The sequence below is a fragment of the Hemitrygon akajei genome, unplaced genomic scaffold (assembly GCF_048418815.1).
Source record: "Hemitrygon akajei unplaced genomic scaffold, sHemAka1.3 Scf000048, whole genome shotgun sequence".
In the NCBI taxonomy this organism is placed as follows: Eukaryota; Metazoa; Chordata; class Chondrichthyes; order Myliobatiformes; family Dasyatidae; genus Hemitrygon; species Hemitrygon akajei.
Window position 1 is genome coordinate 2901161 of NW_027331934.1, and position 25238 is coordinate 2926398.

Sequence of the window (25238 nt, forward strand, 5' to 3'; positions counted from 1 at the left end):
CCGCAGTGGCTGCCTGTTCCCTTCCTTCTCCTGACAGTCACCCAGTTCCCTGTGTCCTGCCCCTTGTGTATAGCTCCCTCCCTGTATAGCCTGTCAGTCAATCTCTCAGCCTAAAAAATGATCCTGAGTTCACCCAGCTCCAGCTCCAATTCCTTAGCACAGTCTGTATTAAGCTGCAGCTGGATGAAATTCCTGAAGGTGTAGTTATCTGAATTTCTCCTGTCTTGCCGCATCCTGTAGGAACAGCATCCCACTATCCTGCCTGGCTTTCCCACTGCTCTAACAGTGAAAAAGAGAAGGGAAATGTTACCCAAGATCTACCTAAAGCCTCCGCCTCTCCTCACTGAACCCTCTCTGACACAAAGCATCAATAACCTACTCTATCTCTGGCTCACTCACACTACGTCTGCTCTGTTTAAACCTTGCCAAGTGGATAAGTACCCCACAATCTGTGGCGTTCAGAAAGTCATCACTGGCCACGCTAACTTCTTTTAAATTCTTTTTCCTGCTACGAACAATTGCTGTCAGTGATCTGTGACGAGCAGAATGTGCTGGGTCAGTCCATGTTCAGGGTAGATTTGAACCCATCCCTCCACTCCTCAATATATTTCCCATTGTTCATTACAGAGCATGACTGACCTCGCGGAGAAGGGAAAGCGAGCGGGCGCTTCCAAACTCCTCTTGGATCTGGTGATGGAGAAGGGCTCCGGGGCCCGGAGGGTGATGTGGGAATCCTTTGTGAAACTACATCACCATTTACCGAAGTTGAGCAGAATATTGGAGGAAATACGGGAACGTGGTACGGTGAACAATACACTGTGCATTACAGATGTAAATGCTGATGAATTTACAGTATTACACAGAACAGACTTCATGCAGGTTAATTTTTTTGAACAGGTGACGGCCAGTTCGCCTACATGGACACTGAGCGGGGATTATCTGAAGTGCCCGCGCATCTGAAAGGTAAGTGATGGAATGGAAATCTCAAAGTCTGTATTTCACACTGAGAGTCTGAATACGTCTCTTTAGAGGCCTGTTTAGAGACTGTCAGAGTCTGGGAGACAGGTTTTTGTTGTTATTTCACACTGAGAGTCTGAATACCTGTCTTTAGAGGCCTGTGTAGAGACTGTCAGAGTCTGGGAGACAAGTTTTGTTGCTGTTGCTGGAGGACAGGAAGCAATCTGCATTTGTCACAACACCTTTTCTGTAGGGCCGAATATCTGGAGATTTGACAAAACTGAAGCCAAACTATTCCAATTGGAACATCCAACTCCAGCAAGGGAAATCTCACACCTCCGATCCAAAGTGGAGCCGAGATTTGTTGTTATTCCTCCATAAGAACATGACATGGAAGCAGAATTAGGCCATTCAGCCCATCAGTCTGCTCCGCCATTCCATCATGGCTGATTCCCCGATTCCACTCAACACCTTTTCGCCATATCCTTTGATGCCCTGACCGATCAGGAACTTCTGCCTTCATTACACCCATGGACTCGGCCTCCACTGTAGTCTGAGGCAGAGCCTTACAGACAGTCATTACTCTCTGGCTCAAAGAATCCTCCTTACCTGTTGTAAAGGATCGCCCCTCAATTTTGAGGCTCTGGCCCCTAGTTCTGGATGCACCTACCAGAGGAAACATCCTTTCCACATCCACCCTATCTGGTCCTTTCAACATTCTGCAGGTTTAAAAGAGATTCCCTTGCATTCCTTAAAATTCCAGTGAGTACAGGCCCAAAGTTGACAAATCACACCTCATATGTTACCCCCTTCATTCCCGGAATCATCATCTGGAATCTCCTTGGGACTCTCTCTAATGACCACACATCTTTTCAGAGGCAAAGCTGTTGACAACACTCCTGTAGTGCAGCCTGACTACAGTCTTGTAAAGGCTCAGCATTTATATTCGATTCTCTTTTTTGCTGCCTTTACCACAGACTCGACCTTTAAATTAATCTTCTGTGAGTTTTGCTCGAGGCTCCAAGGTCCCTCTGAAGTCGCTCTGCAGCTCTGATTCTTGGACCTTCTGCCCATTTAGATAATAGTCGGCTCCTTTCACCAAAATGCATTATCATACATTTCCAACACTGTATCCAATCTGCCACCTTTTTGCCCATTTTTCCAATTTGTCTCAGTCCTGTTGCAATCGCACTACCGACCCCTCCACCTATCTTCGTATCATCCGCAAACTTTGCCACAGATACATTCCTTCCATCATCTAAATCACTGACAAGAAATCTGAAAGTCAGCGGTCCCAATACTGATCCCTGCGGAACACCACCAGTCACTGGCAGCCAACCAGAAAAGGCTCTTTTTATTCCCACTCGCTGCCAGTATCTTTCCTGTGACACCATAGATTTCTATCTGGTTAATCAGGTTCGTGTGCGGCAGCTTATCAAATGCCTTCTGAAAATCCAAGTAAATGGCATCCAATGACTCTCCTTTGTCCACCCTGCTTCTTACTTCCACCGTGAAATCTAACAGAACCATTGCTAACTTATATTGTCATTAGTCTCCAAGTACCTCGAAACCTCAACCTTAATAAGAGACTCCAACTCTATCCCAGTCGCTGAGGTTTGGCTAACTGGCCTATAATTTTCCTTCTTTTGCCTTCCTCCCTTCTTAAAGACTAGAGTGACAATTGCAATCTTCCAGTCCTCCGGGACCATGCCAGAATAAAGTGATTCTTCAAAGATCATGATCAATCCATCCGTCATCCCTTCAGCAACCTCTCTCAGATCTCTGGGATGCAGTCCATCTCGCCCAGGTGACTTTGCACCTTAAGAGCTTTCAGTATGCCAAGATGTTTTTCTTTTGTAATAGCAATGGCACTCACTCCTACTGCCTGTCACTCGCAGACTGCTAGTGTCTGGAACAGTGAAGATATATGCAGAGTGCACATTATCCAGTGTTCCAGCATGGACTCTCACCTCCCTTTTAATCTTTATATAACTGAAAGAAAAGTGTTTATTATCCTGCTTTATATTATTGGCTTTTCTGCCCTCATATTTCATCTTTTCCCTTCTTATCGCTTTTTTAGTTGACTATTGTTGTATGCCCTTTCCTCAGCTTTTATGCAATCCTTAACTTCCTTTGCCAACCATGGTTGCCTACACGTGTCACTTGAGAACTTCTTCCTCCGTGGGCCGTATCCATCCTGCAACTTGAGACCTATTCCCAGAAGCTTCAGCCATCTCCGCTAGTATCCTTCTCCAATCTACCTGGGAAAGCTTCTCTCTCGTGCCTCTGTAATTCGCTTTATTCCATTGCGATACTGATACTGTAAATTATGCTTCTCCTTCTCAAACTGTATTATAAATTCACTCATATTATGATCACTACCTCTTTATCGCTCTTTTACATTAAGCTCCCTCGTAAGATCAGGGCTATTACACAACACCCATTCAAAGATAGCCTTTCACTGAGTCCTCTCAAGCACAAGCTGCTCTAAAACGCTATCTCGTGGGAATTCAATAAATTCCCTCTCTTGCGATCTGATTCCAGACATTTGTTTGATTTTCTTATTCCCCGTGCACATTGAAGTCCTTTATTACAACTGTGTCATTGGCTTTAACACACGCCTTTTCCAACTCCCTTTGCAATCTCAACCCCACACATTCGCTATTTTCAGGCCAATATAGGATTCCTATGAAGTTTTTTTTTTAACTCTTACAGTTTCCTATCTCCACCCACAAAGCTTCAACATTCTCTAACCCTATGTCATCTCTTTATACAGATGTGATTCCACCTCGAACCAGCACAGCCACATCACCAATGCCTATGCCTTCCTGCCTGTCCTTTCCATAAGACGTAAATCTTTTAACGTTAAGCTCCCAGCTATGGTCTTCGTTCAGCCACGACTCAGCGATGCCGACAACATCATACTGACCAATCTCTAATTGCGCCAAAAGTTCGTCCACCTTATTCTGAATGTTGCGTGCATTTAAATACAATGCGTTTAGTCCTGCATCTGCCCCCTTTTGAATGTTGTGGATGTGGTACAATTGAACAGTTTGCTCTGTCTGTATTTGAACCCAGTCATTGGCTTGTCCTTCCTTACATTCATGTTAAACCCATCATCTACTTGTAAAACTGCTGGTTCATCCACAGCTCTATCGTCCTAGTTCCAGTCCCCCGGCCAAAACACTCCCAACAGCTCCAGTAAATCTGCCCGCAAGAATATTGGTCCTCATCGTCCTAGTTCCAGTCCCCCGGCCAAAACACTCCCAACAGCTCCACTAAATCTGCCCGCAAGAATATTGGTCCTCATCGTCCTAGTTCCAGTCCCCCGGCCAAAACACTCCCAACAGCTCCAGTAAATCTGCCCGCAAGAATATTGGTCCTCATCGTCCTAGTTCCAGTCCCCCGGCCAAAACACTCCCACCAGCTCCAGTAAATCTGCCCGCAAGAATATTGGTCCTCATCGTCCTAGTTCCAGTCCCCCGGCCAAAACACTCCCAACAGCTCCAGTAAATCTGCCCGGAAGAATATTGGTCCTCATCGTCCTAGTTCCAGTCCCCCGGCCAAAACACTCCCAACAGCTCCAGTAAATCTGCCCGGAAGAATATTGGTCCTCATCGTCCTAGTTCCAGTCCCCCGGCCAAAACACTCCCAACAGCTCCAGTAAATCTGCCCGCAAGAATATTGGTCCTCATCGTCCTAGTTCCAGTCCCCCGGCCAAAACACTCCCAACAGCTCCAGTAAATCTGCCCGCAAGAATATTGGTCCTCATCGTCCTAGTTCCAGTCCCCCGGCCAAAACACTCCCAACAGCTCCAGTAAATCTGCCCGCAAGAATATTGGTCCTCATCGTCCTAGTTCCAGTCCCCCGGCCAAAACACTCCCAACAGCTCCAGTAAATCTGCCCGCAAGAATATTGGTCCTCATCGTCCTAGTTCCAGTCCCCCGGCCAAAACACTCCCAACAGCTCCAGTAAATCTGCCCGCAAGAATATTGGTCCTCATCGTCCTAGTTCCAGTCCCCCGGCCAAAACACTCCCAACAGCTCCAGTAAATCTGCCCGGAAGAATATTGGTCCTCATCGTCCTAGTTCCAGTCCCCCGGCCAAAACACTCCCAACAGCTCCAGTAAATCTGCCCGCAAGAATATTGGTCCTCATCGTCCTAGTTCCAGTCCCCCGGCCAAAACACTCCCAACAGCTCCAGTAAATCTGCCCGTAAGAATATTGGTCCTCATCGTCCTAGTTCCAGTCCCCCGGCCAAAACACTCCCAACAGCTCCAGTAAATCTGCCCGGAAGAATATTGGTCCTCATCGTCCTAGTTCCAGTCCCCCGGTCAAAACACTCCCAACAGCTCCAGTAAATCTGCCCGGAAGAATATTGGTCCTCATCGGATTCACGTGCAACCCGTGCCTTTTGTACAGCTCCTACCTGCCCCGGAAGTGGTCCCAATTATCCAGAAATCTGAATCACTGCCCCCTGCTCCAAATGCTCTGCCACACATTTCTCTGCCACCTCATTCTATTCCTATTGCCACTGTCGGGTGGCACAGGCAGCAATCCTGAGATCACTACTTTTGAGCTCCTGTTCCTCAGCTTTTTTCCTAATCCCTGTGTTCGGTTTTCCAGACCTCCTCCCTTTGCTTTTCCTATGTCGTTGTTACCAATGTTTGTCACGACTTCTGGCTGCTCAACCGCCCTTCTCAGGATATTGTGAACGCGTCCAGAAACATTTCGGACAATGGCACCTGAGAGGCAAAGTACCATCGGTGTGCACAGAATCGCCTACCTGCCCTCCTGACTTTAGAGTTCCCTATTACCACTGCCATTCTCTTCAGCTTCCTGCTCTTCCGCACATCATCGGGGAATTGCCTGAGTTCATGGACCAGCTCCTCGGAGAAAAAGAGACTGTAGACCAGGGTGTGTTACATCGTGACTGGCTCAGCCTGGAAAAGGAGACTGAAATTATGTTCCTTTTCTGCGGCTCAGTACTGACAGCTTCATCGTAAAGGAGTGTCAAGAACATGGGGTCCATTGTGAGAGAAGTAAAAGTCAGTAGAGCAAGTAAATGCCCCCCTCACCCTCCACTGTTACCCTCTGCAGGGTTGCACACTTCAGCAGAAGCTGAGCAGTGAAAGCAGTGAAACCACCCGCTCCACACAACACTCTCCTCTCCAGAATCACGTGTGCACTTGGTGCTCGCTGGAACACCGGGGAATCTGCAAACTACCAACAGAGGGGAGAGTGGAGCCTTTAACAGCGGATCTGAATCAGATCAGAAATGTTTCTGGGCCGTCTTTCACTTTCAGACACTCTAATCTCCGATCACCCGATTTCACACAAACAGTGTCTTTCACAGGTATTTTTTTATTAAAGAAAATATGTTGTGAGCTCCATGTTCATCAGATCAGGCATTGACAACCTATTTCTGTCCGTCATAAGATGTTCGAAGGAAACACATGGAGACTCTGCGGGCACAAACTGAAAAACTGAGAGTGAACACGATCCTGATGAGCGAGAAGGTGAAGGTTTTCCAGCTGGTTGATCGATACGCTGAGCTCACGGTCATTTCTACTGTTCGAGATCGGAGACTGGTGGAACATGAGCTGCTGGCAAGAGGCAGAGACCACGAGGAGTGGAGAGAAAAAGATCTCCGTGGTAACCTGGAAAAAATCCGGACTGATCAGTTATTCAAGAAGAGCTTTGTTCAAAAATTGAAAAGATCTGTCTTTAGAAACAAATCCGGGATGTCTGCAGCAGTGGCCGGAGTCCCAGGGATTGGGAAAACAACAATGGTACAAAAGATTGTTTATGACTGGGCCACGGGGAAGATATACCAACAATTCCAGTTTGTCTTCAGTTTCAAATTCCGGGATTTAAACTCCATTAACTGCAGAATAAACCTGAAAGAACTGATTCTGCATCAGTATCCTTACTTTGGGAATATTCTGGGAAAAGTCTGGAAACACACAGAGGGACTGCTGTTCATATTTGACGGATTGGATGAATTCAAGGACAAAATTAACTTTGTTGATGGTCGGAGAGACACAGAATCACAGTACACAGATCCTGAATTCAAGTGCAACGTGTCTGACATTGTGTACAGTTTAATCCAGGGCAAGCTGCTCCCAGGGTGTTCAGTGCTGGTGACAACCCGTCCCACTGCGTTACATTTATTGGAAAAGGCAGACATCAGTGTCTGGGCTGAAATCCTGGGATTTGTTGGTGAAGAACGGAAGGAATATTTCATCAGGTATTTTGAAGATCGGACGGTGGCAGAAGCTGTTTTCAAACACGTGAAGGAGAACGAGATCCTGTACACCATGAGCTACAACCCCTCCTACTGCTGGATCCTCGCACTGGCACTGGGCCCCTTTTTCACACAAAGAGTCAGGGACCCACAGCGAGTTCCCAAAACCATCACCCAACTGTACTCCTACTATATTTACAACATCCTGAAAAATCACGGCCGTGAGATTGAGAGCCCCCGTGATGTGTTACTCAGGGTTGGTCAGATGGCCTACAGAGGAGTGTCTGAGAAGAAGATTGTGTTTACACATGGAGATTTGATCAACTACAATCTGCAACCTTCCCAGTTCCTGTCCGGATTCCTGATGGAGCTTTTGGAGAGAGAGGATTCTGCCCAGAGTGTGGTGTACACATTCCCACACCTCACCATCCAAGAGTTTGTAGCTGCAGTCGCACAATTCCTGAATCCACATCCCGGGGATATCCTGAAGTTCCTCACTAAAGCCCACAACACGACAGATGGGCGATTTGAGGTATTTCTCCGTTTTGTTGCTGGTCTCTCCTCCCCAATGACAGCTCGGGGCCTGGAGGAGTTTCTGGGTCCATTTCCTCATCAAACAACCTGCCGGGTGATTGACTGGGTGAAGGAGGAGGTTAAACGCCAGAGTGGAAACACGAGGAATGAAGCTGGTAAAAGGAGCCTGCTGAACACATTGCACTACCTGTTTGAGTCTCAGAATCGTGGCCTGGCTCAGGCCACACTGGGATCTGTGGAAACACTTTCATTCAGTGGAATGACACTGACCCCGATTGACTGCGCGGTCCTGTCTCATGTCATCGGACTCTGTGATACAATAAAACACCTCGACCTGCAGGGCTGTCACATTCAGTGTGAAGGAATCCAACGGCTGGGACCCGGGCTGCACAAGTGCCAGGAGTTGAGGTAACTTGATTTATCTCTCACTCTGAACTGTGAAACTGTTCCATTGTGTTGTTTCAATGGAAAGGAATTTCGGTAAATTTGTAGTAAATCAGATTGTGAAGAATTATGACAAATGCCCAGGGGAATGGTCAGTAATTCCCCAAGGACAGGAGGGTTCTTTGGTTCCTTGTGAAGGGATGTTGGAGACTTCATCAGATCAGTGAACAATGACCATTGGTTTAATGGTAGTAAATCACAGGAATGGCCGTGTTTCTCGCTGCCTGTGACCCGTCCATTGACAATGTTCCTTCTCACTGTTACTGACACCCAGACCGACACTGACTGCAGCAGGTGGGTCAGAGATTCACACCCTCCTCCCGGTGAGGGACAAGAGACCGTCAGCAGACTGTCCCAGTGAGAAGGAAAGAAATACCATTGTGAGATTGTCCTCCCCTGCCCTTCCCCGTGTGTGACTTTGCTCACTTCCAGATACGCAAAGAGCGAGGGCGCATCTCCTCTGGGCCTCTGTTCAGACCCAACACACACATACAAAAAATTTCTGCATCCTCTTGTCTTGTAGGATTATAGTTTACCTTTGGAATCCTCCCGTGGGACCTCTCATCCCAATCCCCCTTCCATTCTTTGGAATCTTGCACACACCCCCATTCCTCCTGTAGGCTCTCTATTACTCTTTCCTCATCCTCCTGTGGGATGTCTTTTCCACACAACCCACACACCCCCCCGCCTTCCTGTAAGATCTCTTCTCCCCATCCCCCTTTCATCCTGTGGAATCTCTCTTCCCCATTCCCCTTCCCCGTGTGGGATCTCTCTTCCCCATCCCCTTCCTCCTGTGTGATCCCTTCCTCCTTTGGATTCTCTCTTCCCCATCCCTCTTCCTCCTGTGGGATCTCACTTCCCCATCCCCTTCCTCCTTTGTGATCTCTCTTTCCCATCCCCATTTCACCTGTGGGAACTCTCCTCCCCATAGAATCATAAAATCATAGACCACTACAGCACAGAAAACAAGCCATTCAGTCCTTCTAGTCTGTACCAAAACCTTATTCCGCTAGTCCCATTGACCTGCACCCAGTCCATAACCCTCCAGTCCTCTCCCATCCATGTATCTATCCAATGTATTCTTAAAGCTTAAGAGTGAGTCCATATTTTCCAAATCAGATGGCAGCTCGTTCCACACTCTCACCACCCTCTGAGTGAAGAAGTTCCTCCTAATGCTCCCCCTAAACCTTTCCCCTTTCACACTGAAGCCATGTCTTCTCATTTGTATCTCTCCTAATCTATGCCTATTCGCATTTACCCTGTCTATACCCTCATAATTTTGTAAACCTCTATCAAATCTCCCCTCATTCTTCTACGCTCCAAGGAATAAAGTCCTAACCTGTTCAATCTTTCCTTGTAACTCAACTCCTGCACACCCAGCAACATCCTAGTAAGTCTTCTCTGCACTTTTTCAAACTTACTGATATCCTTCCTACAGTTCGGTGATCAGAGCTGCACACAATACTCCAAATTTGGCCTCACCAATGCCTTATACAACCACACCATAATATTCCAACTCCTATACTCAGTACTTTGATTTATGAATGCCAGGATGCCAAAAGCCTTTTTTACAACCCTGTCCACCTGTGACGCCACTTTCAGGGGCTTATGTATCTGAACCCCCAGATCCCTCTGTTCCTCCGCACTCTTCAGTGCCCTACCGTTATTGTGTATGTCGTACCTTGATTTGTCCTTCCAAAATGGAACACCTCACACTTGTCTGCATTAAATTCCATCTGCCATTTTCTGGCCAATTTTTCCAGTTGGTCCAGATCCCTCTGCAAGCTTTGAAAGCCTTCCTCGCTGTCCACAATGCATCCATCTTAGTGTCATCCACAAACCTGCTGATCCAATTTATCAAATTATCATCTACATCATTGATATAGACAACAAACAACAATGGTCCCAGCACAGATCCCTGAGGCATACCACTAGTCACAGGTCTCCAGTCTGAGAAGCAATCATCCACTACCACTCTCTGTCTTCTCCCACACAGCCAATTCGAATCCAGTTTACAACCTCTCCATGGATACCTAGTGTCTGAACTTTCTGAACTAACCTCTTACGTGGGACCTTGTCAAAGGCCTTACTAAAGTTCATGCAGACAACATCCACAGCCTTTCCTTCATATGCATTCTTGGTAACCTCCTCGAAAAACACTACAAGATTCATTAAACATGATCTACCACACACAAAGCCATGTTGACTATCTTTAATCAGCCCTTGGTTGTCCAAATCCTTGTATATCCGATCTCTCAGAACACCTTCTGATAATTTACCTACTACTGATGTCAGGCTCACTGGCCTGTAATTACATGGTGTACTTTTGGAGCCTTTTTCAAACAACGGAACTACATGAACTACCCTCCAATCCTCCGGCACCGCACCCGTGGCTGAGGACATTTTAAATATTTCTGCCAGGGCCCCTGCAATTTCTACACTAGTCTCTCTCAAGGTCCGAGAAAAAATCATGTCAGGCCCGGGGGATTTATCTACCTGTATTCACTGTAAGGCAGCAAGCAACACCTCCTCTTTAATCTCTATATGTTCCATGACACTACTGTTTGTTTGCCTTAATTCCATATCCGCTATGCCAGTTTCCTGAGTAAACACTGATGCAAAAAACCTGTTTAAGATCTCCCCCATCTCGTGAGGCTCCACACATAGACGACCACTCTGATCTTCTAGGGAACCAATTTTGTCCTTTACTATCCTTTTACTCTCAATATACTTGTAGAAACCCTTTCGGTTTACCTTCACATTATCTGCCAAAGCAACCTCATGTCTCCTTTTTGCCTTCCTGATTTCCTTCTTTAGTATTCGCTTACATTTTCTATACTCTTCAAGTGCCTCATTTCTTCCTTGTTGCCTATACCTGCTAAACACCTACTTAACCAGATCACCAATATCACTTGTAAACCAACGTTCCCTATGCCTGTTAACTTTGCCTTTAATCCTGGCAGGAACATGCAAACTCTGCACTCTCAAAATTTCACCCTTGAAGGCGTTCCACTTACTAAACACATCCTTGCCAGAAAACAACTTAACCCAATCCATACTTCCCATATCCTCCCTCTTTTCCACAAAATTGGTCCTTCTCCAATTCAGAACCTTAACTGGTGGATGAGTCCTATCCTTATCCATAATTATCTTGAAACTAATGACATTATGGTCACTGGACCCAAAATGTTTGCTTACATATACTTCTGTCACCTGACCTGTCTGGTTCCCTAATAGGGGATCAGGTACTGCACCCTCTCTCGTTGGTACCTCAATATATTGATTTAGAAAACTTTCCTGAACACATTTGACAAACTCCACGCCATCTAACCCTTTCTTAGAGTGGGTGTCCCCGTCAATATGTGGAAAGTTAATATCCCCTACGATTACAACTTTCTGTTTCTTACATTGGTCTGCTAACTCTCTACAGATTTGCTCCTCCGATTCTCTGTGACTATTGGGCGGTCTATAATACAACCCTATTCGTGTGGTCACACCTTTCCCGTTCCTCAGCTCCACCCATACGGCCTCTGTAGACGAGTCCTCCGGGCTGTCCCATCCACGCACAGCTGTGATATTCTCCCTGACTGGTAATGCCACTTCTCCCCCTTTCATCCCTCCGCCCTATCACCTCTGAAACAACGGAAACCCGGAACATGAAGCTGCCAGCCCTGCCCCTCCTGCAAACCAAGTCTTACTAATAGCAATAATGTCGATATCATTATCGTGCCAATCCACGCACTAAACTCATCTGCCTTACCTACAATACTCCTTGCATCAAAATAGATGTACCTGAGAACATTTCTATCACGTACAAACCTTTGATATCTGTCTAGACAAGCAGTCCTCACATGACCCTTATCCTCCTCCACCTCATTATCTGCTCTAACACTCTGCCCCCTCCCCCTGCAAACTAGTTTAAAACCCCCGGAGCAGAACTTGCTAACCTACTGGCTAGGATGTTAGTCCCCTCCAGTTCAGGTGCAAACTGCCCAATTCAAACTGGTCCCACCTCCCCTGGAAGAAAGCCCAATTGTCCAGAAACATGAACCCCACCCTCATGCACCATCCCCTCAGCCACGTATTTAGCTGCATTATCTTCCTATTTCTAGCCTCACTAGCACGTGGCACGGGTAGCAATCCACCTGTGGGATCTCACTTTTCCATCCCCCTTTCATCCTCTGGGCTCTCTGTTCCCACTCCACCTTCCTGCTGTTGGATCTCTCCTCAGCATCCCCCTTCCTCGTGTGGGATCTCTCTCCCCCATCCCCCTTCCTTCTGTTGGATCTCTATTCCCCATCCCCCTTCTTCCTGTTGGATCTCTCTTCCCCATACCGCTTCCTTCTGTGGGATCTCTCATCCCCATCCCCCTTCCTGCCGTGGGATCCCTCTTCCCCATCCCCCTTCCTTCTGTGGGATCTCCCTTCCCCATTCCGTCCTGCTGTGGGATCTCTCATCCCCATCCCCCTTCCTGCTGTGGGATGTCTCTTCTCCATACACCTTCCCCCTGTGGGATCTCTCTCCCCCATCGACTTCTTCCTGTCAGATCTCTCTTTGGCATGCCCCATTGTCCTGTGGAATTTCACTTCCCCAACCCCCTTCCTCCTGTGAGATTTCTCTTCCCAATCCCACATCCTCCTGTGGGAACTCTCTTCCACATCCCTCCTCCTCCTAGCCAATCTCTCAACCCCTTCCCACGTCATCCTGTTTAATCTCTCTCTATATCCCCTTTCTCCTGTGGGATCTCTCTTCCCCATCCCCCTTCCTCCTGTGGGATCTGTCTTCCCCATCCCCCTTCCTCCTGTGGGATCTCTCTTCCCCATGCCTCATCCTGCTTGTGGGATCTCTCTTCCACACTCCCATGCCGCCTGTGGGATCTCCCTTCCCCATCCCTCTTCCTGCTGTGAGATCTCCCTACCCATCTCCCTTCCTCCTGTGGGCTCTCTGTTCCCTATACACCTTCCTCCTGTGGGATCTCTCATCACCAGCTCCCTTCCTCCTGATGAATCTCTCTTCCCCATCCCCATTCCTACAGTGGAATCTCTCTTCTCCACCCCTCATGCTCCTGTGGGATCTCTCTTCCGCATCCCCTTTCACCCTCTGGGGCCTCTGTTCCCATCCCACTTCCATCTGTTGGATCTGTCTTCCCCAACTCCCTTCCTCCTGTGGGATTTAAACTCCCCACCCCTTTCTTCCTGTGGGATCTCTCTTCAATATCCCATTTCATACAGTGGGATCTCTCTTCCCCATACACCTGACCCCCGTGGGGGCTCTGTTTCCATCCCTCCACTTCTTACGGGATCTTGCTTCGCCATTTCCCTTCCTCCTATACATCTCTCTTCCCCATTCCCCATCCTCTTGTGGGATCTCTCTTCCCCATCCCCCTTCCTCCTCTGGGATCTCTCTTCTCCATCCCCCTTCCTCCTGTGGGATCTCTCTTCGCCATCCCCTTCCTCCTGTGTGATCTCTCTTCCCCATCCCTCTTCCTCCTGTGGGATCTCTCTTCCCCATCCCCCTTCCTCCTGTGGTTTCCCTAATCCCCATCCCCCTTCATCCTGTGGGATCTCTCTTTCACACCACCCTCCTCCTGCGGGACATCTCTTCCACATCCCTCCTCCTGGCCGATCTCTCAACCCCTTCCCCCTTCATCCTGTTTAATCCCTCTCTCTTCTCTCCCCTTCCTCCCATGGGACCTCCCTTCACCATCCCCTTCTTCCTGTGGGATCTCTCTTCCCCATCCCCCTTCCTCCTGTGGGATCTCTCTTCCCCTTCCCACATCCTCCTGTGGGACATCCCTTCCCCATCTCCCTCCTGTGAGATCTCTCTTCCCCATCCCCCTTACTCCTGTGGGGACTCTCTTCCCCATCCCCTTCCTCCTGTGTGATGCCTTCCTCCTTTGGGTTCTCTCTTCCCCATCCCTCTTCCTCCTGTGGGATCTCACTTCCCCATCCCCTTCCTCCTTTGTGATCTCTCTTTCCCATCCCCATTTCGCCTGTGGGAACTCTCCTCCCCATAGAATCATAAAATCATAGACCACTACAGCACAGAAAACAAGCCATTCAGTCCTTCTAGTCTGTACCAAAACCTTATTCCGCTAGTCCCATTGACCTGCACCCAGTCCATAACCCTCCAGTCCTCTCCCATCCATGTATCTATCCAATTTATTCTTAAAGCTTAAGAGTGAGTCCATATTTTCCAAATCAGATGGCAGCTCGTTCCACACTCTCACCACCCTCTGAGTGAAGAAGTTCCTCCTAATGCTCCCCCTAAACCTTTCCCCTTTCACACTGAAGCCATGTCTTCTCATTTGTATCTCTCCTAATCTATGCCTATTCGCATTTACCCTGTCTATACCCTCATAATTTTGTAAACCTCTATCAAATCTCCCCTCATTCTTCTACGCTCCAAGGAATAAAGTCCTAACCTGTTCAATCTTTCCTTGTAACTCAACTCCTGCACACCCAGCAACATCCTAGTAAGTCTTCTCTGCACTTTTTCAAACTTACTGATATCCTTCCTACAGTTCGGTGATCAGAGCTGCACACAATACTCCAAATTTGGCCTCACCAATGCCTTATACAACCACACCATAATATTCCAACTCCTATACTCAGTACTTTGATTTATGAATGCCAGGATGCCAAAAGCCTTTTTTACAACCCTGTCCACCTGTGACGCCACTTTCAGGGGCTTATGTATCTGAACCCCCAGATCCCTCTGTTCCTCCGCACTCTTCAGTGCCCTACCGTTATTGTGTATGTCGTACCTTGATTTGTCCTTCCAAAATGGAACACCTCACACTTGTCTGCATTAAATTCCATCGCCATTTTCTGGCCCATTTTTCCAGTTGGTCCAGATCCCTCTGCAAGCTTTGAAAGCCTTCCTCGCTGTCCACAACGCATCCATCTTAGTGTCATCCACAAACCTGCTGATCCAATTTATCAAATTATCATCTACATCATTGATATAGACAACAAACAACAATGGTGCCAGCACAGATCCCTGAGGCATACCACTAGTCACAGGTCTCCAGTCTGAGAAGCAATCATCCACTACCACTCTCTGTCTTCTCCCACACAGCCAATTCGAATCCAGTTTACAACCTCTCCATGGATACCTAGTGTCTGAACTTTCTGAACTAACCTCTTACGTGGGACCTTGTCAAAGGCCTTACTAAAGTTCATGCAGACAACATCCACAGCCTTTCCTTCATATGCATTCTTGGTAACCTCCTCGAAAAACACTACAAGATTCATTAAACATGATCTACCAGATACAAAGCCATGTTGACTATCTTTAATCAGCCCTTGGTTGTCCAAATCCTTGTATATCCGATCTCTCAGAACACCTTCTGATAATTTACCTACTACTGATGTCAGGCTCACTGGCCTGTAATTACATGGTGTACTTTTGGAGCCTTTTTCAAACAACGGAACTACATGAACTACCCTCCAATCCTCCGGCACCGCACCCGTGGCTGAGGACATTTTAAATATTTCTGCCAGGGCCCCTGCAATTTCTACACTAGTCTCTCTCAAGGTCCGAGAAAAAATCATGTCAGGCCCGGGGGATTTATCTACCTGTATTCACTGTAAGGCAGCAAGCAACACCTCCTCTTTAATCTCTATATGTTCCATGACACTACTGTTTGTTTGCCTTAATTCCATATCCGCTATGCCAGTTTCCTGAGTAAACACTGATGCAAAAAACCTGTTTGATCTCCCCCATCTCGTGAGGCTCCACACATAGACGACCACTCTGATCTTCTAGGCGACCAATTTTGTCCTTTACTATCCTTTTACTCTCAATATACTTGTAAAAACCCTTCGGGTTTACCTTCACATGATCTGCCAAAGCAACCTCATGTCTTCTTTTTGCCTTCCTGATTTCCTTCTTTAGTATTCGCTTACATTTTCTGTACTCTTCAAGTACCTCATTTGTCCCTTGTTGCCTATTCCTGCTAAACACCTACTTAACCAGATCACCAATATCCCTTGTAAACCAAGGTTCCCCATGCCTGTTAACTTTGCCTTTAATGCTGGCAGGAACATGCAAACTCTGCACTCTCAAAATTTCACCCTTGAAGATGTTCCACTTACTAAACACATCCCTGCCAGAAAACAACTTAACCCAATCCACACTTCCCATATCCTCCCTCTTTTCCACAAAATTGGTCCTTCTCCAATTCAGAACCTTAACTGGTGGATGAGTCCTATCCTTATCCATAACTATCTTGAAATTAATGACATTATGGTCACTGGACCCAAAATGTTTGCTTACACATACTTCTGTCACCTGACCTGTCTGGTTCCGTAATAGGAGATCAGGTACTGCACACCCTCTCTCGTTGGTACCTCAATATATTGATTTAGAAAACTTTCCTGAACACATTTGACAAACTCCACGCCATCTAACCCTTTCTCAGAGTGGGCATCCCCGTCAATATGTGGAAAGTTAAAATCCCCTACGATTACAACTTTCTTTTTCTTACATTGGTCTGCTATCTCTCTACAGATTTGCTCCTCCAATTCTCTCTGACTATTGGGTGGTCTATAATACAACCCTATTAGTGTGGTCGCACCGTTCCCGTTCCTCAGCTCCACCCATACAGCCTCTGTAGACGAGTCCTCCGGGCTGTCCCATCTACGCACAGCTGTGATATTCTCCCTGACTGGTAATGCCACTTCTCCCCCTTTCATCCCTCCGCCCCATCACCTCTGAAACAACGGAAACCCAGAACATGAAGCTGCCAGTCCTGCCCCTCCTGCAAACCAAGTCTTACTAATAGCAATAATGTCGATATCATTATCATGCCAATCCATGCCCTAAACTCATCTGCCTTACCTACAATACTCCTTGCATCAAAATAGATGTACCTGAGAACATTTCTATCACGTACAAACCTTTGATATCTGTCTATACAAGCAGTCCTCGCATGACCCTTATCCTCCTCCACCTCACTATCTGCTCTAACACTCTGGTTCCCCTGCCCCTGCGAACTAGTTTAAAACCCCCGGAGCAGAACTTACTAACCTACCGGCAAGGATGTTAGTCCCCTCCAGTTCAGGTGCAAACTGCCCAATTCGAACTGGCCCCACCTCCCCTGGAAGAAAGCCCAATTGTCCAGAAACATGAACCCCACCCTCATGCACCACCCCCTCAGCCACGTATTTAGCTGCATTATCTTCCTATTTCTAGCCTCACTAGCACGTGGCACGGGTAGCAATCCACCTGGGGGATCTCACTTTTCCATCCCCCTTTCATCCTCTGTGCTCTCTGTTCCCACTCCACCTTCCTTCCAACTGTTGGATCTCTCCTCAGCATCCAACTTCCTCCTGTGGGATCTCTCATCCCCATCCCCCTTCCTTCTGTGGGATCTCTCATCCCCATCCCCCTTCCTGCCGTGGGATCCCTCATCCCCATCCCCCTTCCTTCAGTGGGATCTCCCTTCCCCATCCACCTTCCTCCTGTGGGATCCCTCTTCCCCATCCCCCTTCCTTCTGTGGGATCTCCCTTCCCATTCCGTCCTGCTGTGGGATCTCTCATCCCCATCCCCCTTCCTGCCGTGGGATCTCTCTCCCCCATCGACTCCTTCCTGTCGGATCTCTCTTTGGCATGCCCCATTGTCCTGTGGAATTTCTCTTCCCCAACCCCCTTCCTCCTGTGAGATTTCTCATCCCAATCCCACATCCTCCTGTGGGAACTCTCTTCCACATCCCTCCTCCTCCTGGCCAATCTCTCAACCCCTTCCTGCTTCATCCTGTTTAATCTCTCTCTATATCCCCTTCCTCCTGTGGGATCTCTCTTCCCAATCCACTACATCGGATGGGATCTCTCTTCCCCGTCCCCCTTCCTCCCGTGGCATTTATTTTCCCCATCACTCTTCCTCCTATGGGATCTCTCCTACTCATCCCCCAACCTCCTGTATGATCTTGCTTCCCCACCCACTTCCTCCTGTCCCATCTCTCGTCCCCATGCCTGATCATCCTATGGGATCTGTATTCCCCATTCCCATTCCTTCTGTGGGATCTATTGTCACCACCCCCTTCCTTCCGAGGGATTGCTCTTCCCCATTCCACTTCCTCCTGTGGGTCATCATAATGCCCCCTCTTCCTGTGGGATCTGTCTTGTCCCTCCACATGTATCTCTCTTCCCCATCCCACATCCTCCTGTCAGATCTCTCTTCCCCATTCTCCTTCCAACTGTGGGATATCTCCTCCCCACCATCTTACTTCCTAGGGATATATCTTCCCCAATCCCCTTACTTCTGTGGGATCTCTATTCCCCATCCCCTTCCACCTGTGGGATCTCTCTTCCCCATCCCCCTTCCTCCTGTGGGATCTCTCTTCCCCATCCCCCTTCCTCCTGTGGGATCTCTCTTCCCCATCCCCCTTCCTCCTGTGGGATCTCTCTTCCCCATCCCCCTTCCTCCTGTGGGATCTCCCTTCCCCATCCCTCTTCCTGCTGTGAGATCTCCCTACCCATCTCCCTTCCTCCTGTGGGCTCTCTGTTCCCTATACACCTTCCTCCTGTGGGATCTCTCATCACCAGCTCCCTTCCTCCTGATGAATCTCTCTTCCCCATCCCCATTCCTACAGTGGAATCTCTCTTCTCCACCTCCCATGCTCCTGTGGGATCTCTCTTCCGCATCCCCTTTCACCCTCTGGGGCCTCTGTTCCCATCCCACTTCCATCTGTTGGATCTGTCTTCCCCAACTCCCTTCCTCCTGTGGGATTTAAACTCCCCACCCCTTTCTTCCTGTGGGATCTCTCTTCAATATCCCATTTCCTACAGTGGGATCTCTCTTCCCCATCCACCTGACCCCCGTGGGGGCTCTGTTTCCATCCCTCCACTTCTTACGGGATCTTGCTTCGCCATTTCCCTTCCTCCTGTACATCTCTCTTCCCCATTCCCCATTCTCTTGTGGGATCTCTCTTCCCCATCCCCCTTCGTTCTGTGGGATCTCTCTTCCCAATACCCTACATCGGATGGGATCTCTCTTCCCCGTCCCCCTTCCTCCCGTGGCATTTACTTTCCCCGTCACTCTTCCTCCTATGGGATCTCTCCTACTCATCCCCCAACCTCCTGTATGATCTTGCTTCCCCACCCACTTCCTCCTGTCTCATCTCTCGTCCCCATGCCTGATCATCCTATGGGATCTGTATTCCCCATTCCCATTCCTTCTGTGGGATCTATTGTCACCACCCCCTTCCTTCCGAGGGATTGCTCTTCCCCATTCCACTTCCTCCTGTGGGTCATCATAATGCCCCCTCTTCCTGTGGGATCTGTCTTGTCCCTCCACATGTATCTCTCTTCCCCATCCCACATCCTCCTGTCAGATCTCTCTTCCCCATTCTCCTTCCAACTGTGGGATATCTCCTCCCCACCATCCTACATCCTAGGGATATATCTTCCCCAATCCCCTTACTTATGTGGGATCTCTATTCCCCATCCCCTTCCACCTGTGCACTCTCTGCTCCCCATCAACATCCTGCTGTGGGATCTCTCATCCCCATCCCCCATTCACCTGTGGGATCTTCCTTCCTCATCCCCCTTCCTCCTGTGGGATCTCTTTTCCCCATCCCCCTTCCTCCTCTGGGATCTCTTTTCCCCATCCCCCTTCCTCCTGTGGGATCTCTCTTCCCCATCCCCCTTCCTCCTGAGGGATCTCTCTTCCCCATCCCGCTTCCTCCTGTGGGATCCCTCTTCCCCAACCCCCTTCCTCCTCTGGGAACTCTCTTCCCCATCCTCCTTCCTCCTGTGGGATCTCTCTGCCCCATCCCCCTTCCGCCTGTGGGATCTCTCTCCCCCATCCCCTTACTCCTGTAGGGCCTTGTTTCGAATACCTGCCACTTCCTGCCGGATCTCTCTTTGGCATGCCCCATTGTCCTGTGAGATTTCTCTTCCCAATCCCACATCCTCCTGTGGGAACTCTCTTCCCCGTCCCCCTTCCTCCTGTGGGATCTCTCTACACCATCCCCCTTCCCCCTGCGAGTTCTCTCTTCCCCTTCCCACATCCTCCTGTGGGATCTCTCTACCCCCTTCCTCCTGTTGGGTCTCTCTTCCTCATCCCCCTTCCACCGGTGGGGTCTCTCTTCCCCATCCCCCTTCCTCCGGTGGGATCCCACTTCCCCATCCCCCTTCCTCCTGTGGGATCTCTCTTCCCCATCCCCCTTCCTCCTGTGGGATCTCTCTCCCCCATCCCCCTTCCTCTTGTGGGATCTCTCTTCCCCATCCCCCTTCCTCCTGTGGGATCTCTCTCCCCCATCCCCCTTCCTCCTGTGGGATCTCTCTCCCCCATCCCCCTTCCTCCTGTCTGGTCTCTCTTCCCCATCCCCCTTCCTCCTGTGGGATCTCTCTTCCCCATCCCACTTCCTCCTGTGGGGTCTCTCTTCCTCATCCCCCTTCCTCTGGTGAGATCTCTCTTCCCCATCCCCCTTCCTCCTGTGAGATCTCTCTTCCCCATCCCCCTTACTCCTGTGGGGTCTCTCTTCCTAATCCCCCTTCCTCCGGTGGGGTCTCTCTTCCCCATCCCCCTTCCTCCTGTGGGATCTCTCTTCCCCATCCCCCTTCCTCCGGTGGGATCGCTTTTCCCCATCCCCCTTCCTCCTGTGGGGTCTCTCTTCCCCATCCTTCTGTGGGATCTCTCTTCCCCATCCCCCTTCCTCCGGTGGGATCGCTTTTCCCCATCCCCCTTCCTCCTGTGAGATCTCTCTTCCCCATCCCCCTTCCTCCTGTGAGATCTCTCTTCCCCATCCCACTTCCTCTGGTGGGATCGCTCTTCCCCACCCCCCTGCCTCCTCTGGGATCTCTATTCCCCATCCCCCTTCTCCTAGTGGGATCTCTCTTCCCCACTCCTCTTCCTCCTGTGGTTCCTCTGTTCCATGTCCCCACTTCCTGAGGTATCTCTCCTACTCATCCGCCTTCCTCCTGTATGATCTCTCTTCCACGTCCCCTCCCCCTTCCTATCAGATCTCTCTTCCCCATGCTCCTTCCTCCTGTGGGATTTATCTACCCCACTCCCTTTCTTCCTGTGGGATCTCTTTTCCCCATCCCACTTCCTGCTATGTAATGTCTCTTCCCTGTCAGATTTATCTTCCCCACCAGCTTTCTTCCTCTGGGAACTCTCTTTCCCATCCTCTTCCTTCTGTTGGACATCTCTTCCACATTCCACTTCCTCCTCTGGGCTTTCTTCCGCAACAACTTCCTGCTGTTGGATCTCCCTTCCCCATCACCTTCCTCCTGTGGGATCTCTATTCCCCTTCCCCTATCCTCCAATGGGATCTCTCTTCCCCATCCACCTTCCTCCTATGGGATCTCTCTACCCCATCCCCCTTCCCCCTGCGAGTTCTCTCTTCCCCATCCACCTTCCTCCTATGGGATCTCTCTACCCCATCCCCCTTCCCCCTGCGAGTTCTCTCTTCCCCTTCCCACATCCTCCTGTGGGATATCCCTTCCCCATCTCCCTCCTGCGAGTTCTCTCTTCCCCATCCCCCTTCCTCCGGTGGGATCGCTTTTCCCCTTCCTCTTTCCTCCTGTGGGATCGCTTTTCCCCTTCCCACATCCTCCTGTGGGATCTCTCTTCCCCATCCCCCTTCCTCCTGTGAGATCTCTCTTCCCCATCCCACTTCCTCTGGTGGGATCGCTCTTCCCCACCCCCCTGCCTCCTCTGGGATCTCTACTCCCCATCCCCCTTCTCCTAGTGGGATCTCTCTTCCCCACTCCTCTTCCTCCTGTGGTTCCTCTGTTCCATGTCCCCACTTCCTGAGGTATCTCTCCTACTCATCCGCCTTCCTCCTGTATGATCTCTCTTCCACGTCCCCTCCCCCTTCCTATCAGATCTCTCTTCCCCATGCTCCTTCCTCCTGTGGGATTTATCTACCCCACTCCCTTTCTTCCTGTGGGATCTCTTTTCCCCATCCCACTTCCTGCTATGTAATGTCTCTTCCCTGTCAGATTTATCTTCCCCACCAGCTTTCTTCCTCTGGGAACTCTCTTTCCCATCCTCTTCCTTCTGTTGGACATCTCTTCCACATTCCACTTCCTCCTCTGGGCTTTCTTCCGCAACAACTTCCTGCTGTTGGATCTCCCTTCCCCATCACCTTCCTCCTGTGGGATCTCTATTCCCCTTCCCCTATCCTCCAGTGGGATCTCTCTTCCCCATCCAACTTTCTCCTGTGGGATCTCTCTCCCCCATCCCCCTTCCCCCTGCGAGTTCTCTCTTCCCCATCCACCTTCCTCCTATGGGATCTCTCTACCCCATCCCCCTTCCCCCTGCGAGTTCTCTCTTCCCCTTCCCACATCCTCCTGTGGGATATCCCTTCCCCATCTCCCTCCTGCGAGTTCTCTCTTCCCCATCCCCCTTCCTCCGGTGGGATCGCTTTTCCCCTTCCTCTTTCCTCCTGTGGGATCGCTTTTCCCCTTCCCACATCCTCCTGTGGGATCTCTCTTCCCCATCCCCCTTCCTCCTGTGGGGTCTCTCTTCCCCATCTCCCTTCCTCCTGTGGGATCTCTCTTCCCATTCGTCCTTCCGCCTGAGTGAACTCTCCTCCCCACAGCCCTTCATAGAATCATAAAACACCAGCGCACAGTAAACAAGCCATCTGGCCCTTCTGCTCTGTGCCGAAACTTTATTCCACTTGTCCCAGTGACCTGTACCCAGTCCATAACCCTCCAGACCCCACCCCCATCTATGTATGTATCCAATTTATTCTTAAAGCTTAAGAGTGAGTCCACATTTTCCACAACGGATGGCAGCTCGTTCCACACTCTCACCACTCTCTCAGTGAAGAATTTCCCCCAAAACCTTTCCCCTTTCACCCTGAAGCCAAGTCCTCCTGTAATTTATCTCTCCTAATGTATGTGGAAAGAGCCTATTCTCATTTACCCTGTCTATACCCCTCAGAGTTTTGTCAACCTCTTTGAAATCCCCCCGCATTCTTCTGCGCTCCAAGGAATAAAGTCATAATCTGTTCAATCGTTCCCTGTAACTCAACTCCTGAAGACTCGGCAACATCCTAGTAAATCATCTCTGCACTCTTTCAACCTTACTGATATCCTTCCTATAGTTCAGTGACCAGAACTGCACACAATATTCAAAACTTGGCCTCACCAATGTCCTTTACAACCTCACCATAATATTCCAACTCCTATACTCAGTACTTTGATTTATGAATGCCAGGATGCCAAAAGCCTTCTTTACAACCCTGTCCACCTGTGACGCCACTTTCAGGGAATTATGTATCTGAACTCCCAGATCCCTTTGTTCCTCCACACTCCTCAGTGCCCTACCATTTACTGTGTATGTCCTACCTTGATCTGTCCTTCCAAAATGCAACACCTCACACTTGTCTGCATTAAAGTGGTGACTAGTGGTGTGCCTCAGGGATCTGTACTGGGTCCAATGTTGTTTGTCATATACATTAATGATCTGGATGATGGAATGGTAAATTGGATTAGTAAGTATGCAGATAATACTAAGATAGGTGACGTTGTGGATAATGAAGGTTTTCAAAGCTTGTTGTTCAAATATTTAGGCCAGTTAGAAGAGTGGGCTGAAAGATGGCAGATGGAGTTTAATGTTGATATGTGTGAGGTGATACATTTTGGTAGGAATAATCCAAAAAGGACATACATGGTAAATGGTAGGGCATTGAGGAATGCAGCAGAACAGAGTGATCTAAGAATAATGGTGCATAGTTCCCTGAAGGTGGAATCTCATGTGGATAGGGTGGTGAAGAAAGCTTTTGGTATACTGGCCTTTATAAATCAGAGCATTGAGTATAGGAGTTGGGATGTAATGTTAAAATTGTACAAGGGATTGTTAAGGCCAAATTTGGAGTATTGTGTACAGTTCTAGTCACCAGATTATAGGAAAGATGTCAACAAAATAGAGAGAGTACTAAGTAAATTTACTAGAAAATTACCTGGGTTTCAGCACCTAATAAACAAGTTAGGTATTTATTCTTTGGAGCGTAGAAGGTTGAGGGGGGACTTGATAGAGGTATTTAAAATGATGAGGGGGGTAGATAGAGTTGACATGGGTAGTCTTTTTTCCATTCAGAGTAGGGGAGATTCGAACAAGAGGGAATGAGTTGAGAGTGAAAGGACAAAAGTTTAGGGGTATCACAAGGGAGATCTTCTTTACTCAGAGAGTGGTCGCTGTGTGGAACGAGCTTCCAGTAGAAGTGGTAGAGGCGGGTTCAATTTTGTCATTTAAAAAAAAATTGGATAGTAATATGGACAGGAAAGGAATGGAATGGGGGGTTATGGGCTGAGTGCCGATCAGTGGGACTAGGTGAGAGTAAGCGTTCGGCACAGACTAGAAGGGCCGAGATGGCCTGTTTCCATGCTGTAATTGTTATATGGTTATATGTCATATGTTCTAAATTCCATCTGTCATTTTCTGGCCCATTTTTCCAGTTGGTCCAGATCCCTCTGCAAGCTTTCAAAGCCTTCCTCACTGTCCACAACGCCTCCATCTTAGTGTCATCAGCAAACCTGCTGATCCAATTTATCACATTATCATCTAGATCATTGATATAGACAACAAACAACAATGGTCCCAGCACAGATCCCTGAGACCCACCACTAGTCACAGGTGAGAAGCAATCATCCACTACCACTCTCTGTCGTCTCCCACACAGCCAATTCGAATCCAGTGTACAACCTCTCCATGGATACCTAGTGTCTGAACCTTCTGAACTAACCTTTTATGTGGGACCTTGACAAAGGCCTTACTAAAGTTCATGCAGACAACATCCACAGCCTTTCCTTCATATGCATTCTTGGTAACCTCCTCGAAAAACACTACAAGATTCATTAAACTTGATCTACCACATACAAAGCCATGTTGACTATCTTTTATCAGCCCTTGGCTGTCCAAATCCTTGTATATCTGATCTCTCAGAACACCTCCTGATAATTTACCTACTACTGATGTCAGGCTTACTGGCCTGTAATTACCTGGTGTACTTTTGGAGCCTTTTTCAAACAACGGAACAACATGAGCTACCCTCCAATCCTCCGGCACCAAACCGGTGGCTGAGGACATTTTA

The 25238-nt window shown here is 48.7% G+C and overlaps 1 protein-coding gene across 1 annotated transcript in view; it reads left to right on the top strand.

Annotated features, from left to right (window-relative positions):
- Positions 1 to 25238, top strand: part of LOC140720889 (NACHT, LRR and PYD domains-containing protein 3-like) — a 41201-nt gene that overhangs the window by 6531 nt on the left and 9432 nt on the right. Inside the window, exons 4-6 of the mRNA XM_073035736.1 lie at positions 628 to 799; positions 898 to 963; positions 6396 to 8145. Coding sequence (XP_072891837.1) covers positions 628 to 799; positions 898 to 963; positions 6396 to 8145 — 1988 coding nt within the window. The remainder of the gene's footprint in view (positions 1 to 627; positions 800 to 897; positions 964 to 6395; positions 8146 to 25238) is intronic.